Source organism: Stegostoma tigrinum, chromosome 11 (assembly GCF_030684315.1).
Source record: "Stegostoma tigrinum isolate sSteTig4 chromosome 11, sSteTig4.hap1, whole genome shotgun sequence".
In the NCBI taxonomy this organism is placed as follows: domain Eukaryota; kingdom Metazoa; phylum Chordata; class Chondrichthyes; order Orectolobiformes; family Stegostomatidae; genus Stegostoma; species Stegostoma tigrinum.
In genome coordinates this window covers 5,658,016-5,676,927 of record NC_081364.1, presented here as the reverse complement: position 1 = coordinate 5,676,927, position 18,912 = coordinate 5,658,016, and the positions used below count along the sequence as shown (strand labels likewise).

Below are 18,912 nucleotides of genomic sequence, written 5' to 3'. Positions count from 1 at the left end.
CAAGTGTATCACATGTATCCAGATTGATTTCCATTTGTCACAGGCCAGCCCATCCATATTGTCATTTCCTGCGTTGGTGATGGATGGCAGGAAATGACATCACCAACCCAAGGAAACCTAATCAGATAAATAGAAAGCGGGACATAACACCAGCGCTTCGTCGGAGGCTCACTGATGATGTTACCTAGAATGGTGACGAAACGTCTGAAAACTAACCTTCCAGCTCAGCGAGCAATCTCACATCCAGAACCTCAACCTGAGCTACAAATCTTCTCGAAACTCGCTAGGGCCAACATTCTCCCCTGTGGACCTAAACAGACACAGATTTCCAGTCACAAAAAGAAACCCAGTCAACCATCATTCTCTGCATCATGACACTCAGCCAAATGGGGACCCAATTTGCTAAATTTCCTTGGATCCCATGGGCTCTTGGCTTCCAGTCAGTTTGTACAATGTCGGGAGGACCGTTACCTCCTCCCGACCAGCAGGCGGTGCTCTGACGGGCAGTTTGTACAAAGTCGGGAGGACGGTTACCTCCTGCCGACCAGCAGGCGGCGCTCTGATGGGCAGTTTGTACAATGTCGGGAGGACGGTTACCTCCTGCCGACCAGCAGGCGGCGCTCTGATGGGCAGTTTGTACAATGTCGGGAGGATCTGTTCCTCCTCCCGGGCGGCAGGCGGCGCTGTGATGGGCAGTTTGTACAATGTCGGGAGGATCATCTGTTCCTCCTCCCGGGCGGCAGGCGGCGCTGTGATGGGCAGTTTGTACAATGTCTGGAGGATCTGTTCCTCCTCCCGTGCGGCAGGCGGCGCTCGAATGGGCAGTTTGTACAATGCCGGGAGGATCTGTTCCTCCTCCCGGGCGGCAGGCGGCGCTGTGATGGGCAGTTTGTACAATGTCTGGAGGATCTGCTCCTCCTCCCGTGCGGCAGGCGGCGCTGTGATGGGCAGTTTGTACAATGTCGGGAGGATCATCTGTTCCTCCTCCCGGGCGGCAGGCGGCGCGCTGATGGGCAGTTTGTCCAATGTCGGGAGGATCTGTTCCTCCTCCCGGGCGGCAGGCGGCGCTGTGATGGGCAGTTTGTCCAATGTCGGGAGGATCTGTTCCTCCTCCCGGGCGGCAGGCGGCGCGCTGATGGGCAGTTTGTACAATGTCGGGAGGATCTGTTCCTCCTCCCGGGCGGCAGGCGGCGCTGTGATGGGCAGTTTGTCCAATGTCGGGAGGATCTGTTCCTCCTCCCGGGCGGCAGGCGGCGCGCTGATGGGCAGTTTGTACAATGTCGGGAGGATCTGTTCCTCCTCCCGGGTGGCAGGCGGCGCTGTGATGGGCAGTTTGTACAATGTCGGGAGGATCATCTGTTCCTCCTCCCGGGCGGCAGGCGGCGCTGTGATGGGCAGTTTGTACAATGTCGGGAGGATCTGTTCCTCCTCCCGGGCGGCAGGCGGCGCTGTGATGGGCAGTTTGTACAATGTCGGGAGGATCTGTTCCTCCTCCCGGGTGGCAGGCGGCGCGCTGATGGGCAAAGTGCGCAGGTGCAGTTACAGCAGTCGGTCGTGTTTACATTCGAAACGGTCGTAAACACCGCCTGTGGAGAGCAGCTCACTGAGCGAGCTTTAAATAATAAATAGTAAAACTACACTGGGCTCCGGCGTCACGGAGTCGATGTATCGATTCCCAGCTTCAGCGAAGGAGAGAGATGGACACGAGCGAGTTATTCACCAGCTGCAGGAAGGGGGAACTCTCCAGAGTTCGGTGAGTGCGGCTGAGGCCCAAGTGCAGTCGGTTAGTGTGGGGTAAAACCCTGAGGGTGAGGGGGAAAATGTGAGGGAAAGTGGGGGAATTGGGGGAGAGGGAGATGGGGGGAGTAGAGGAGAGGGGTGGGTGGGGAAATGGGGTGATGGCAGTAAGGGGGTGGGTGGAGGAATGGGGGTGTGATGGAGAGAGTAGTGGAGTGACACAGTACAGAAGCTTTCCCTTCTGTCCAACTTGCCTGTGCCGACCAGGTTTCCCAAACTGAACTAGTCCCATTTGCCTGTGTTTGGCAGACATTCTTCTAAATCTTTCTCGTCCATGTACGTGTTCAAATGTCTTTTAAATGTTGCACTTCGACTCATCTCTACCACTTCCTCTGGCAGCTCATTCCATACACCAGCACACTGTGTGAATAAGTTGTCTTAGGTCTCTTATAAAGCTTTCTTCTCACCCTGAACCTACCTTGGGAAAAGACCTTGGCTATTCACCTTATTTTATGCTCCTGATGGTTTTATAAACTTTTATAAGCTCTCCTAAATTCTGGGTTAAAAAAGCCTGAGCCTCTCCTTATAACTTAAACCCTCTAGTCTCGGTAACTTCCTTATAAATCATTTTTACACCTTTTCCACTTCAAAAACATCCTTAAAACTGTGTGACCAGAATTGCACACAGTACTCCAAATGTGGTCTTACCAGTGACTTGTATGGTGGTAACACGATGCCCTAACGCCTGTACGCGGTGTTCTGACCGATGAAGGCAAGTGTGCCAGCCGCTGCCTTCACCATCCTGTCTATCTGTGATGTCACTTTCAAGGAACTATGTACCTGCACCCCTAGGTTTCTGCCCTGGTTTTTCTTACCAAAATGCATCACTTCTCATTCATCTAAATTAAACTCTAGCTGCAATTCCTTGGTCCACTGATAACCTTCTTCACCATCCACTATACCACCAATTTTGGTGTCATCCATAGAACTCAATAACCATGCCTGCTATACTCTCATCCTCATTGTATATGTAAATGATGAACAACAATGACTCGGGAATGGGGGTGTTGGAGAGGAGAGGTGGGGAGGTAACTTAAGAGATGGGATTGTTCAATGGAGGGATAGAGGGAAGGGAGAAAGGTGAGGGGAGGGGAAGTAGAAGGGAAGGGAGAATTGGAGCAGGAAGGGAGCAAAAGCAGGAGAAATGGAGAGAGAGAGAAGGTTGCAAGAAGTGGAGTAGGGATGGCAGTGAGGCAGAATGGAGGTGGGAGGAGAGGAGATGGGCTGGAAAGTAGACCTAGTGGAATGACCTGCCAATTCTGAATTTATTATTGTAAGATTCCTTAGTATTAGTGCAGGAGCAACAACAGCTCTTGACATTGGTATGAAGGAAAAGATAAAGCTGCCATAGTTCTACTGGACCAAAGCACTCCTCTCTATTATTAAACAGAGGAGAGTTGTGGTGGTATAACTTGAAGTACACCACATCTCAGGAAAGACATTGAGGTGAGTCCTTCATGGTAACCTCAACCTGTACAGGTGTAGTGTATGTACATGGATTTTCTGTCTGCATTGTGTATTAGTGTGCAAAGCTTCCAGTACATACATGCAAGTGCACCACAGTGAAAGCCCCACTGACCGTCTTAAGTTGGTCACTAGCATAATTCTTGCATGTTCAGAATTATTGTGTAAACATTGTCCAGTTGCAGTTCATATTTAATGTTACACACCGTCGTAAAGTTTAGAAGCGGGGACTGGTTGGATGTGGGCAGTACCTTACTTGTTGCAAACAGCTGAAGGGACAGGCTGTTTGATGCAGTTCAGAAGTCTTTCAATTCAGCCTTCTGACCTGGCACTTCTACTATCTGATTCACTTTGTACGGTACGATCTGCCTGTAGAATGCACAAAACAACACTTTTCACTGTTATTTTAGTACATGTGAGAACAACAAATCAAATCTATGGAAGGATATGGTGGGGTGGGGTTGCAGAGAAAATTCACAAGAATGATCCTGGGGATGAAGGACTTGTCATATGTGAGGCAAACAACAATTCTAGATCTGAGATAATAAAGTGTGAAGCTGGATGAACACAGCCGGCCGAGCAGCATCTCAAGAGCACAAAAGCTGACATTTTGGGCCTAGACCCTTCATCAGAGAGGGGGATAGGGTGAAAGTTCTGGAATAAATAGGGAGAGAGGGGGAGGCGGACCGAAGACGGAGAGAAAAGAAGATAGGTGGAGAGGAGAGTGTTGGTGGGGAGGTAGGGAGGGGATAGGTCAGTCCAGGGAAGACGGACAGGTCAAGGAGGTGGGATGAGGTTAGTAGGTAGGAGATGGAGGTGCGGCTTGAGGTGGGAGGAAGGGATGGGTGAGAGGAAGAACAGGTTAGGGAGGCAGAGACAGGCTGGACTGGTTTTGGGATGCAGTGCGTGGAGGGGAAGAGCTGGGCTGGTTGTGTGGTGCTCTGGTGGGAGGGGACGAACTGGGCTGGTTTTGGGATGCAGTGGGGGAAGGGGAGATTTTGAAGCTGGTGAAGTCCACATTGATACCATTGGGCTGCAGGGTTCCCAAGCGGAATATGAGTTGCTGTTCCTGCAACTTTCGGGTGGCATCATTGTGGCACTGCAGGAGGCCCATGATGGACATGTCATCTAAAGAATGTGAGGGGGAGTGGAAATGGTTTGCGACTAGGAGGTGCAGTTGTTTATTGCGAAGCGAGCGGGGGTGTTCTGCAGAATGGTCCCCAAGCCTCCGCTTGGTTTCCCCAACGTAGAGGAAGCCACACCGGGTACAATGGATACAGTATACCACATTGGCAGATGTGCAGGTGAATCCCTGCTTAATATGGAAAGTCATCTTGGGGCCTGGGATAGGGGTGAGGGAGGAGGTGTGGGGGCAAGTGTAGCATTTCCTGCGGTTGCAGGGGAAGGTGCCGGGTGTGGTGGGGTTGGAGGGCAGTGTGGAGTGAACAAGGGAGTCATGGAGAGAGTGGTCTCTCTGGAAAGCAGACAAGGGTGGGGATGGAAAAATGTCTTGGGTGGTGGGGTCGGATTGTAAATGGCGGAAGTGTCGGAGGATGTAAATGGCGGAAGTGTCGGAGGATGATGTGTTGTATCCGGAGGTTGGTGGGGTGGTGTCTGAGAACGAGGGGGATCCTCTTGGGGCGGTTGTGGCGGGGACGGGGTGTGAGGGACATCTGCTTGGATGTGGTTTCACAGGTGTCAGCAGTCCTTGGCACATTGTTTAGCTTAGGTGGCAATGCAACTGAAATACTGAAATATCTGTATTCCCTGGAAACTACATGCCGTACATCCTGGTACATCTTCGAACAATTTTGCACTTTTTGCCTTTTTTTATGCCATCTCTTTGAGGCTCTGAGGCAGCAACAGCTGCCATAGAGCTTTATCATGGTTACAGAGTTATGCCCCACCTCTCTGAATTAGTAGTAGTTATGTTTCTATCTATACCACTTGAAATTCCACCTGTGTGTCATCAGCAAACTGATATCCATTTATGCAATACCTTGATTTAATATTTATGAAACATAGTAAACAGATGAGGCAACACAGATTCCAGTGGGCCATCATTGGTCATAATACCAGAGTCAACATCTCTCTTTCCTGCACATCAGCCAACTTCTCAAACAGGTCAGTAATTTGACTTAAATTGCATGAGCTCCAACTCTAGCTAACTATTTCTCATGCGGGACTTCAGTGAATGCCTTTTGGAAGCCCAAATAAATAATATTTATTACATTTTTTTGAACAGCTGGTTAAAGTCTATCCAACCAATCAGGCAAGGCTTCCTATTCTTTACAAATCCATGCTGAGGGCCCTCCTGTGACACAGTGACACTGCCCCTACCCCTGGACCAAGAGACCTGGCTTCAAGTCCCACCTGCTCCAGACGTGTGTAATAACATCTCAAGTGGTTGATTAGAAAACAATAGGTTAACTTAAAAAAACAAATCCAAGCTGGTTCTTTCTAGTCAACGAAACATTTTCAGTATGGTTAATCATTCTATCCTTAATTACAAACTCTTTTAATATAGAATAATTTTTCACATAGAATAGTGATTCCTAAACTTTTTCCCACTGTGAGCCCAATTTGAATTTTCAAAATTAGGCACAAACTCTCAACAGGAAATGAGAGAGCAGGGGCATAACTCTGTAACCATGATAAAGTTCCATGGCAGCTGTTGCTGCCTCAGAGCCTCAAAGAGATGGCATAAAAAGAAGGCAAAAGGCAAAAAGCACAAAATTGTTCGAAGATGTACCAGAATGTACTGCATGTAGTTTCCAGGGAATACAGATATTTCAGTTGCATTGCCACCCAAGCTAAACAATGTGCCGCGGACTGCTGACACCTGTGAAACTACATCTGAGCAGATGTCTGTGCCTCTGAAGGGCTGGGAAGAAGCTTAATTGATTAAGTGACTGCACAAAATGGTTGCAGATGGATTTCAAGGTAGGCAAATGTGTAATCATCTGCTTAGGACTGCAAAAAGGTATGGAGTGCAGTGTCTTCCAATTATGGAAAGTTATAAATAGTGCACTTTCAAAGAAACTTAGGAGTTGAGGCACAAAGATAATTAAAATATCATGAACAGGGACTGAATATAACCATAAGACTGAAGGACTGATAGTCATGATATCTTGAAAGGAAGAATGCTAGGGGTAGAAGATGTACTTCACCTACACATAGCCCTGATTAGATCTCACCAGAAGTTACTGTGAATAGTTCTGGACAGCACATCTTTGGAAGGCTATAATGGCCTTGGACAAAGTGCAGTGTTGTGGCTGTCAGTTAGATGTAACCGAAGAGATTGAGATTGCAGGTGTAAATGTTCTGCTGAAGACTTGGAGTATGCAAGTACAGGTTGTAGCTTCCTAACCAACGCTGTCTAGTCCAGCAACCCTTCTGGCCTAGCATCCGCAATACTGCCAATTTTCCCTCTAAGGGTTATGCATCAATTTTTATTCATATTTTTTACTTTTGGTGTGCTTTGTCTTTTGAGTGCCCAATTGGAAAATCATTCATCCATTGATACAAGTGGAGGTGTGGTCTTTAAAGTGTTTGTGCATAGAATATGTTTGTCCTCCTGGGTTTAGTAAATTCTCTGGCCTGCCAACAATGCTGACCCTGTGGATTAGCAAGGTACGGCCAGCAGTCTCCAATATCATCATCATCATATAGTTATAGAAGATAATCTCACGAATGATAGGTTCCTAGGAAGTACAGAGAATCAAAGTGACTTTGGTTTTCCTGTCCGTAAGTTCTTGAAGGCAGCAGGACAGATTGATAAGATATTCAAGAAGGCTTATTGGAGAGTTGCCTTTATTAGCCAATGCATTGAAGACAAGAGCAAGGAGGTTATGATGGAGCTGTACATAATGTAGAAGGCCACTGCTAAAGTTCTGTATGCACTTCTGGTTGCCACACGAGGAAGGAAGTGGTTGCACTTGAGAGAGTACAGAAGAAATTCACCAGGATCCAGCACGGAATGGGGTGATTCAGCTATGAAGAGAGACTAGATAGGCTGGGGCTGTTTTCCTAATAGCAGAAAAGGCTGAAGGTCTTTCTGATTGATTTATACAAAGTTCTGAGGTGTATAAGATAGATGGGGAGAACCTTTTCCTCTTAATAGAAGTATCAATGACTAGGGGGAGGGTGGGGCAGCTTTGAGATAAGGAGGGTATATGAGGATGATACTTTCTCGTGTTCTTTGTCTGTACCCCTCCATGTAGCACCAGCTTCTGTTTTGTACAAAACACATCAATCTTTGAGAACTTAAGACAATTAATTAAAATGTAGTAGAAACAAGACCGTTATTGCACTGTTATTACAGACATATCACAAGCAATTGTTATGTTTAGGCCTTTTGCTTTATCTACTGCTGTTGCAAAACATGTGTATTTTTTAGATCCCTACAGTGTGGAAACAGGCCCTTTAGCCCAACAATTCCACACTGAACCTCAGTGCATCCCACCCAGACCCATTCTTCACTTCTAAGCTTTTCCAGCAATTTCTGTTTTTGTTCCCAGCTTAGAATGTCACCCGTACCTCTTGTACCTTTATTGCAGGCTGTCACGTTACTGGCAGTCTAAAAGCTTGAAGCTATAGTGGTCTGAATTTAACTGTTTGTGAATTCTCCTCTTGTTTCTAGCTGCAGGCTTTTAAAATCTTGGCTTTCTGGAGAAAATGTGCTTATGTAGCACAGGTGACTGGCTACGAACGCTCCAGTGAGCTGCAACTGTAGTTTCAGTTCAGTGAAGTTCGGCACTGCAGTAAACATGAACTCAGTGGTATTCCAATCCTACTTTCTGCGATTATACGTCTGTATAAGCTTGGAAATATCATACCGTGGATGTTCCGAATCAGAAATGACACCTCCAGTTACAAATCTTGTTTAAATTGCAGCAATATACTTTAACAAAATATAACAAAGTTGAGGCTGTTACAGAGATAGTACGGATAACAAGGTGCAGAGCTGGATGAGCACAGCAGGCTGAGCAGGAAAGCTGATGTTTTGGGTCTGAAGAAGGCTGTACACCTTGTTATCACAAAGTTGAAGCTTCTTGCCTTGCACTCATCAGCTGGGGTACAAGAAACTATGCTTCAAAAGGGCACATCAGTTCACGCAATATGAAAAGATGCAACAAATCATAAGATATAGGAGCAGATATGTGAACTCTTCAAGACTGCTGTACTGTTCAATGAGATCATAACTAATCTCATACTCATCAACTCCACTCACCAGCCTTTTTTACTTCATGACCCTTGATTCCCTTACTGATTAAAAAATCTTGTCTATCTTCACGTCGAATATACTTAAGGACCTGGCCTTGACAGCTCTCTGTGGTAAAGAATTCTGTAGATTCATTTCCTATGCTGAGAAGCAATTTTTCCTTACTTCTATCCTAACTGAATGATCCCTTTCTCTGAGCTACTAGACTCCTACGAGAAGAAATAATCTCTCTGAATCTAGCTGTCAAGCCCCCAGAGAATCTTGTATGTTTCAATGAGGTTGTGTTTCAATCTTCTAAACTCCAAGTTCAGGCCCAATCTGTTCAACCTCTCCTCAAAACAATCCTAGAAATAGCCTAGTGAACCTTCTCTGCCTTACCTGCAATGCCAGTGTATCTTTCTTTAGAAAAGGGGCCCAAAACTGTTTGGTGTTGAGGTGAGGCCTGATTAATTCCTTGTATAGTTTTAGCAAAACTTTCATATTTTTATGCTCCACTCCCTTGAAATAAAGGCTAACAGTTCAACTTACCTGCTGGACTTTGGATGCTGGTTAAATATATTTTGAAGGAATAACAACTAGTTTTATTCAAAATATACCATCTGGAATTACTACCAGCGATGTTATTCTTAGGAAAACTCTTAAATAGTTCATTTCACATTCCCAACTTACTTTGTACATAATGGAATACCTTTTGAAATGGAGTCACTGTTGGAATGTAATCCTTATATGCAAGCAAGTTCCTGCAAACAGCAAATAAATAAATAACTAGATAGTCTTTCTGAGGCTAAAAATTGGTCAGTGAGGAAGGGATAGCTCCTCTGTTCATTTTAGAAATAGAGCTGTGGGACTTTTTACATTTACATGAGATAGCAGATGGAAGCTTCTTTTAACATCTCATCTGAAAGGCGGCTCCTCTGACAATGCAGGACACTGTCAGTACAGTGCAGGGTCTGCTAGCTTATGAGCATTTGTTTCTAAAGTCAGATTTGAACCTGCAACCTTCTGACTTGGAAGTGAGAGCGCTGCCTACTGTACCATGGTTGACAAAAGTAACTACCTACACTTGTTTATAGTGCATATTGTAAAGGAGGGGAGGTGATGGCCTAGTGGTATTATTGCCGGACTGTTAATCCTGAAACCCAGATAATGTTCTGGGGATCTGGATTTGAATCTTACTTTGGCAGATGATGGAATTTGATTTCAATAAGATAACTGGAATTAAGAATCTAATGATGACCATGAACCCACCGCCGTTTGTCAGGAAAAACCGAGCTGGTTCACTAATGTTCTTTAAAGAAGGAAACTGTCATCCTTACCTGGACTGGCTAAATGTGACTCCAGTCCCACAGCAATGTGGTTGTCCCTTAACTGCCCTCTGGGCAATTGGGGATGGGCAATAAATGCTGCATGGGCAGTGGTACCCACATGCCATGAGTGAATAAAGCAAAAATCTTCCGCAGCTATCGCTATTGTAGATTAACTCTACACCTCTGTGATCTTTACTACCAAGAACAAGAAGGGCAGCAGATGCAAGGGAACATCGCCACCTGCAAGATCCCCTCCAAACCTCTCCTGACCTGGAACTGTGTCACAGTTCCTTCACGGTCACTGGATCAAAATACTGAAATTCCCTTTGTAACAGGACTGCAGTAGTTCACAAAGGCAACTCTTCACCACCTTGTGCTGGGCACTTAGTAAAGGGCAGTAAATGCTGAGCCAGTCAGTGACGTCTACACACTGTGAACAAATAAAAGGCCAGAAGGAGCAGCACTCTGAAAACTGGATTCCAAATAAGCCTGTTAGACTACAACCTGGTGTCATGTGCCTTATAACCTTGTCCATCCCAGTCCAACTCTGACCCCTCCACATCATAACAAATAAATAGAAAGAAAATCTTTTAATTCATTGTCTTAAATGTCATACTTCTGATGTTGAGTTCTTTGAGGAGGACAGCATGGAGAACGTTAGAGACTTTTTTGGTCCACTATAACATCTACATATTAAATACAGAAAATCCCCAGAGTCTAAGATCGGTTGACAAAATTGTAACTTTGATTTGAAGTTCAGGTCAACTTGTTCAATTTATGTTGATGAGCAGCATTAATGCATTTTTTATCTTTTGCAAGGCTTGGCATGTTGGGCTTATGACATTAAAATATATAATACAATCTTAGATCTGGTTTTAATATAGTTGTCATTTATTTTTTCAGCTATCTGGTTGAACAGAGGGATGTGGAATTAAATGTCAAAGATAAATGGGACAGTACCCCACTGTAAGTACAGATTATCTATTATATGCTATAAATCTTCATTTATTCTCTAAATTCTGCATTCTGTTCGAAAGTTCATGCTTCCTGACTAAAAAAGCTTGCTTACTGTTCTGTTTATGTCCTGCTTTTGTCAACATTTACATTAAACGTTCATTTGTATACATTTATAATGGGATTTGCTAGTGTCAATTTGTCATACTGTAATCTCCAATGCTGCAACTGCTTTTATTCCTCTGTTTCGCAAATGGCTGTTTTTTATTTTCGAATTTGGCTGAATGATATTGGATAATATTTTCCATCAATAAAGGAAGATGTTTAACTTTAGAATAAAGACTTAGGATGATATCTGCTTGTACTTGTTCAATTAAGCCACTCCCATTCATCAGAAATCTATCACTTCCCTCTCTTTTTTTAAGACTCCTCTTTAAACCCCATCTCTTTATCAAGATTTTGAGCACCCTTTCAAAGCACTATTCCACCCTGTCATACTTTATTTCTGACTATGCCCCTTCGGCTGCCTTGGAATTTATTTTTTTTCCCTAAAGTTATTTATATAAATGCTGTTGTAGGCTGTCTACCTTTTCCATATATAATGTCAGTGCAGATTGATGTATGCGTGTATCTATAAAAATCTGTGTTTGCTGTATGCAGTGGCCTCGGAATGTGTGCTTTGAGAGGCATTTCCTGTTGAGAAACTGAGATATCCACACATTGCCATTAACATGAGGAACATGTTAAAGTTCTTGTTTCTCCCTTTTGTGTTGACTAGCAGTGTGCAAACATTTTTACACATTTGTTCACGAGGTGTGGAAGTCGTTGGCTGGGCCAGCATTCGTTGCCCATCCTGAACTGCCCTGGAGAAGGTGGTGCTTAGCTAATCAGCAGGTGTTTTACTTATTTAATATTAAGCTTCATGCTGTTGGGAAGGCGATGGCCTAGTGTTATTATCGCTGGACTGTTAATCCAGAGACCCAGATAATGTTCTGGGGACCTGGGTCAAATCCCACCACGACAGATGGTGGAATTTGAATTCAATAAAATGTCTGGACTTAAGAATCTAACAGTGACCGTGACTCCATTGTCAAGTGTAGGAAAAACCCATCTGGTTCACTAACGTCCTTTAGGGAGGGAAATTGCCATCCTTACCTAGTCTGGCCTCCATGTGACTCCAGACCTACAGCGATATGGGTGTGACTCTTAACTGCCCTCTGGGCAGTTAGGGATGGGCAATAAATGCTGGCAGAGCCAGCGACACCCTCATCCTGTAAATGAATAAAGAATAAAGGGATGCTCTAATTTCAGTTTACTTTTTCAAACTTTCTTTTGTGAAGATCCAGTTTCCTGAGCTAAAGCCACCCTTCAGTATCTCATCTGTATGTAAGCACAGCCCTGCTCTAAAATGCATTTAACAGTATTAAGCTGTAGATGAGTTTATTCTCTACAATTATGATGGAGACTTCAAAGGGCAGATCTGGGTGTTGAATATTCCAAGTTAAAATGTGTTCAGAAAAGATGGGAAAGTAAAACAAAAGGAGGAGGATTGGCATTTTTTTAGCTAGAGAGAGCATTTTAGGACTAGAAAAGGAGGATTTTCTGTATCCATTAGGATAGAATTGGTTTAGCTAGAATTTAGGAATAAGAAGGGTGTAGTTAAATTGCTTGGTCTATTACGAAGACCAACAGCTGATGGGAGGCATAAAGAGGAACAAATCTGCACGGAATTACTGAGATTTTTAACATCAGAGTAGAGGCAGAGATAACTCTAATTACTTGTAAATCAAAATCATAGAGCATGGAAGCATCCTCACAAGGGCAACCAAGAATGGACAATAAATGCAGGCCCAACCAGTGACACCACATCCCGTGGCTGAATATAGAATGGCAGTGTTCAAAGACAATGAAACTGTGGGGCAACTGCACCTGCTTGCTCACTTGGAAACATGTATGTGCGCAGTTTGAAACCCTCAATGTGTAAAATGCATAACGTGCTTATAGCAGAATAGTTGTGACATTGAAATAGGAGGTGTGGAAAAGACCTCCAGAATCAGGGAGAAACATGGAGAAGAATCCCTAGATGAGCTGGTGTCACACCATTTTGGTCACACCAATTGAAACATCACCAGGTTTCTGTAGAATCACATATGGAAAAAGGATGAATATAAACATGGCACTGGACAGCTGGATCCTAAACTGCAGCACTGCTTAGTGGTAATCTTAAGCACCCATTTTATGTGTGTGTGCTACTTTTGACTTCTCTGAAATTGCGTTGCCTTTTGTGCTGTATTACAGAAGACAAATTAAAATCACAAATAAGAGCGGGGCCCTATAAATCAGCACTTAAATTCTAATGACACGTTCAGCACTGCTGAAATTTTACTCAGCTGTTTGAAGAATGGCATTGTTTTCTTCTGAAAAAATTTTCACTTATTAGAGAATACAATCAATCCAGAAATGTAACTTTTTAATTGTTGTCCTTCAAGAGATACAGTAGATCAGATTTTTTTTACGGCATCACTAACTTTTCACTCTATCAACAGGTATTACGCATGTTTATGTGGGCATGAGGAACTTGTTCAGTATTTACTTGCCAACGGTATGGTTTCTTCTAAAACTACTTAGCTTGATTTCTGTCTTGGTTGCCAGTATTCCATGCCTTTTCCACACCATTTTTTTTCACTCTTCCCTTTCTTTTAAAGTTACGGCATAGTTTAATGTGAGCAAAGTTAATGAAACCTGAAGATTCAAAAAGGCTCTGACCAAAAGCAAAACATCTGGTTAAAACACTATAAAACACTTTAGTGAGTTTTTTTGGGGCAAAACGATGAGGGTAGTACCAAAGTACAGGCATTTCCTAATTGGACCAGGATTCAGTTTCAATTGAGCTAATTCAGTTAAGTCTTCATCTGCTGGCTGTGACAGTGCTTTTTTTTATAAATTCATTTGTGGAATGTCAGTGAAATTGAAGGAGTGGTGATATATTTCCAAGTCAGGTGATGGTGATGAATTTCTGTGTTGTTTTTTTTATTTGCAGCTTCCATTTACTACATGGCGTCTCAGTGGTCAGCAGGAAATAGAGGAACAGATATGTAAGCAAATCATGGAAAGATGTGAAAACAGCAGGGCTATTGTAGTCTGTGACTTTAACTTCCCAACAGATGGGGCAGAATTTGTTAGGTGCAACCAGAGAGTTTGTTACAGGTCGTCTAACTGCAAGAGGGGCCATGTTATTTGATTTGATTTATTATTGTGACATACTGAGATATAATGAAAAGTATGATTTTTCGTGCTGTCCACACAAAATCATACCTTATGTAAGTACGTCGATACAAGAACAGTGTGCAGAATATTGTGTTACAGCAACAGAGATGGTGCAGAGAAAGATCATCTGTATTATATTTTGAATTTGGGAATGAGCCTGGCCTGGTGATTGAATTTTCAGTGGAGGAAGCATTTTGGGAATAGTGATCATTATTCCATATGTTTTAGGAAAGTTATGGACGAGGATAAGACTGGTCCTTGGGTGAAAGTGCTGAACTGGGAGAAAGTTAATTTCAACAGTATTGGGTAGAAATTAGAACTGGAGAAATTAGGTTTGGGTGGGAGGGGGGCAGCTGTTTGTGGGTAAATCCACATCTGACATGTTGGAGTCTTTTGAAAGGCCAATTGATCAGAGTTCAGCACCAACACATTCCTGTGAGGGTGAAAGGTGAGGATGGGAAGATTTGAGAACAGTGGATGATGAGATGTTGAAGGATTAGTTAAAAAGAAACAGGAAGCATATTTAAAGTTCAGGAAACTGAAAACAAACAAGGCCCTTGAGTATAAACGAAGCAGAAAAGAACTCAAACAAGAAATTAAGTCGGCCAGTAGGGGCTGTGAAATATTCTTATCGAGTAGGATTGTGGAGAATTTCAAGGCATTTTAAACGTATATTGGGAGCAAAAGGCCAACTAGGAGAAGAGTAGGTCCACTAAAGGCCACATGAAGGAATTTGTGTGGAGCCAGAGGGAATGGTTGAGGTCCTTAATTAGAACTTCGAACCAGTATTCACCAAGGAGAAGGGCATGGATAATGGTAAGATTAGTTGATACTCAGGGACATGTCAACATTAAGAAGGAGGTGGTGTTGCGTTTCGTGAAAAACATTATGGTCAATAAGTGCCCAAGACCTGAAGGAGACAGGGAAGAAGGTTGTAGGGGTCTTGACAGAGGTTTTTGTATCTCAATCAGCCATAGGCATGCTCCCACAACACTGGAGAATACTAATATTGTTCCTTTGTTTAAGAAGGGCAACAGGGATAATTCAGGAGATTATAGCCGAGTGAGCCTTATCAGTGGTATGGAAATTATTGAAGAAGATTCTTGGGGACTGGAGTTACTTGCATTTGGAGAAGAATGAACTTAGTGGGGACAGTCACAATGGCTTTATGCAGGCAAGGTCTTGTCTCAAACCTGATTGAGTATTTTGAAGAAGCGATGAAGATGGTTGAGTGTAGGGCAGTGGATCTTGCCTATATAGACTTTTAGTAAAGCATTTGATAAGTTTCCTCGTAAAGGCTGCTCTAGAAGATAAGTCGAGTGGAATCCATGGTCAGTTGACAAGTTGGTTAGAAAATTGGCTTGGTCATAGAAGACAAGGTGGTCGTGGAGGTGTGTTGTTCTGACCAGAGGGTATGTGACCAGTGGTGTTCCACAGAATGAGTGCTGGGACTTCTGTTGTAATATAAGCAAATGCTTTTGAGCATGTTAGTGGTATGATTAGTAAGTTTGTAGACAACACAAAAATTGGTGGAGTTGTGGATATTGAGGAAGACTATCAAAGGATACCTTAGGATGCAGATCAGATGGAAAGTTGGGCAGAGAATTCGCAGTTGGAGCTTAATCCGGACAAATGTGAAGGTATGCATTTAAGATGTCCGATAGAGTCATAAAGATGTACAGGCACAGAAGCAGACCCTTCTGTCTAACTTGTCCGTGCTGACCAGATATCCTAAATTAATCATTTACCAGCACTTGGTCCATATCTCTCTCAACCCTTTCTATTCATATACCCATCCAGATACCTTTTAGATGATGTAATTGTAGCAGCCTTCACCACTTCCTCTGGCAGTTAATTCCATACACGCACCACCCCCTGCGTGAAAAAGTTGCCCCTTCAGTCCCTTTACAGTCTTTCCCCTTAAACATATGTCCTTTAGTTTTGGACACTCTTAACCTGAGCAAAAAACCTTGACTATTTACCCTATCCATGCCCCTCATGATTTTATAAAGTTCTCAAGGTCACCTCTGTGCTCCAGGGAAAATAGCCCCAACCTATTCAGCCTCTCCCTGTAGATCAAACCCTCTAACTCTGGCACCATCCATGTAAATCTTCAGCTGGAAAAGCACATCAGGTCAAACATCATCCGAGGAGCAGGGAAGTCAATGTTTCGGCCTACTGGTGGGCTTTTCCAGCTCCACGTGTATTGACTCTAACTTCCAGCATCTGCAGGCGTTACTGTCTCCAAATCCATGTAAATCTTCTCTGAAATGCAATAGGGAAGTAGACAGTAAAAGGCAGGACCTTTAGGATCATTGATCTACAGGGGGATCTTGGGGTCCAAGTCCGTAGCTCCTGGAAAATGACGAAACAAGTTGATGACACGGTAAAGAAAGTGTACAGCATGCTTGCCTTCAACAGTTGGGGCATTAAGTATAAAAGTTGGCAAGTCATGTTGCAACTGTAAACAACTTTAGCTAGGCCACATCAGGAGTATTGTGTACAGTTCTAGTTGCCACACTATAGGAAGGAGGTGGAGGCTTTGGAAAGAGTGCAAAATAAGTTTGCCAGGATGTTGCCCGGATTGGAGTGTATTAGCAAAAGGAGAGATTGGCTGAACTTGCATTGTTTTTGCTAGGGCATCAGAAGTAAGCGGCCGATATGATAGAAGTACATGAAATTATGAGAGGCGTGGTCAGGGTGGATAGTTGGAGTCTTTTTCCCAGGGTGGAAATGCCCACTATTGGGGGGCATAGGTTTAAGGTAAGAAGGCGAAAGTTTAAATGACATGTGCAAGGAAAGATTTTCACAGTGTGGTAGGTGCCTGGAACATATGGCCAGCAGGGATGGTAGAAGCAAATATAATAGCAATGTTTAAGAGCTTTCAGACAGACCAATAAACAGGCCAGGAATTGAGGGAAGTGGGCCATATGTGGACAGATGGGATTAGTTTAGAAGGACATTGTGGTTGGCACAAACATGATGGGCTGAAGGGCCTGTTCTGGTGCTGTACTATTCTTCTTTCTCTCTTTAGCCTGCAGTGCAGAACTGCTGTTAATTTACCACTAAATTGTGCAAAGTGGCCAGCGGATGACCTGCTAGTGTGGCAAGTGCCAGGATTTCACATTTGATGTAGTGAATTTGAGACCGTGGGGGGAGTTCAGTGGAGTGCAGGATAAGCTTTATTCTGCATTAAATTCTGTCTATTCCATTTTCCACTTTCACTTCTGCTTGATAATTCATTCTTTTCCTCTTGATATGAATCTTCATATTTTGTTTTGACATTTTGCACTTGGTCTCCCTCCAAGTGCTTGTTAATGAAACTGGAAACATTCTCAAACAACAATCTACTGCCACCTGTTGATCATAAAATTCGCAATGAAATTGCACTTTAACATTTATTTACAAAGTACACTGCTTCCAGGTTTTGTGAGCAATAGAAGCTGTGCACTGTGCAATAGCTATGTAAAAGTTAGGTTTAATTTTTTGTTTCGTTATTGGATGGTTACTCAGGCATTATGTAACTGAGAAAGAGTCATGATCTCAAAGGAAGTGGGGGTAAAACTAAATCTTAAGAATTAAATGGTTAAATTGTAATGTTTTTAGTGTTGACATTTACTTGATGAATTTCTGTTCTAATGAGGCAAAACCGCATTCCGTATGTGGCATTAAATTTAAAGGCAATCACTTGTACAATCTGGAGTATTAATTTCATAGAACTGATTAATCACCACTGAGTCAACTGTTTAATTTCTCATTTGGTTTACCCAAATGATCAGGGATTCTAAAACCTTGATCTTCTCAAACTGAAATTGAATGTGTTACAGGAGCAAAATGTGAAGCCAACACATTTGATGGGGAACGGTGCTTGTACGGTGCTCTGAATGATTCCATTCGGAGGCTTCTGAAGGACTACAAACAAATCACTGCCAAGTCGCTGCAGAGAGATTATTATGATGATTTTTTGCAACGGTAGGAAATCAGCAAAAAGTTCTGTTCATTTGATGTAAATTCAGCAACTTATCAGGATGATCTTCTGTGATGAGGGGATAAAATGCTGTTGTCCAGAGCAGGGATTGTAGGATGGTTTTATGTATCTTCGTATCCTTTGTATTGCCCACAAACAAAGACGCACGCGCACAAATACAAACAACCTGCGTCCCCAAGAACTCCATTCATCCACATAACCTCGTCTGCACCTTGTTCCGTTCACACCACTATTGCCAGCTAGAGTTTGTCATTGAAGTACAAAAACAGAAGTTGCTGGAAAAGTTCAGCAGCTCTGGCTGCATCTGTGAAGAAAAAAAAAGTTAACGTTTCTGGTCTGGTGACCCTTCCACAGAACTCCAGTTCCGAGGATGGGTTTCCGGCCCTGAAACGTTAACTCTGATTTTTTTTTCTTCACAGATGCTGCCGGACCTGCTGAGCTTTCCCAGCAACTTCTGTTTTTGTTCCTGATTTACAGCATTCACAGTTCTTTTGGTTTGTTTTTTGTCATTGAGATTGCACCTTACCATATCTCTTTGCTTTCCTCTATTTTTTTTTAAAAACCCTTTTTTTTGGGCAGTGGACATTTCTAAATCTTTGAGTTGTGTGTGGCCACGTGTGCATTGTTGCGAAAGCAGTTCCCTCAGCTAGCGATGACTAAATACAGTTCCAGTGCAGTGCCAGGGCAGGTTTGAAGTGTGTGGTGCAATCTCGTGGGCTGGGTGGGTTTCGAGAAACTGAAAAAGTGTTTGTGTATGCCCCCGTTTCTTGCTCTCGAAATCTTTGAAATGTTCTGTTTGTTTTCTAATTGTACCCGGGTCACTGTGTTCTGCTTGCTGCCTGCAGTGTAAGCATCTACATGAAGATCTCCCCTTTGGAACCAAATTCAATGGCAGTATAAACAGGCAGCTA

At 43.4% G+C, this 18,912-nt stretch overlaps 1 protein-coding gene across 5 annotated transcripts in view; it reads left to right on the top strand.

Annotated features, from left to right (window-relative positions):
- The first annotated feature begins 1,529 nt into the window (after window positions 1–1,529).
- Window positions 1,530–18,912, top strand: part of abtb1 (ankyrin repeat and BTB (POZ) domain containing 1) — an 88,067-nt gene continuing 70,684 nt past the window's right edge. For all 5 annotated transcript variants that reach the window (XR_009446483.1, XR_009446482.1, XR_009446481.1 and 2 more), the window contains exons 1-4: window positions 1,530–1,753; window positions 10,696–10,758; window positions 13,293–13,348; window positions 17,841–17,985. Coding sequence is in view for 2 of the 5 variants with exons in the window: in XM_059649724.1 (XP_059505707.1) it covers window positions 1,698–1,753; window positions 10,696–10,758; window positions 13,293–13,348; window positions 17,841–17,985 (320 nt within the window). In the remaining 3 variants the exon portion in view is untranslated. The remainder of the gene's footprint in view (window positions 1,754–10,695; window positions 10,759–13,292; window positions 13,349–17,840; window positions 17,986–18,912) is intronic.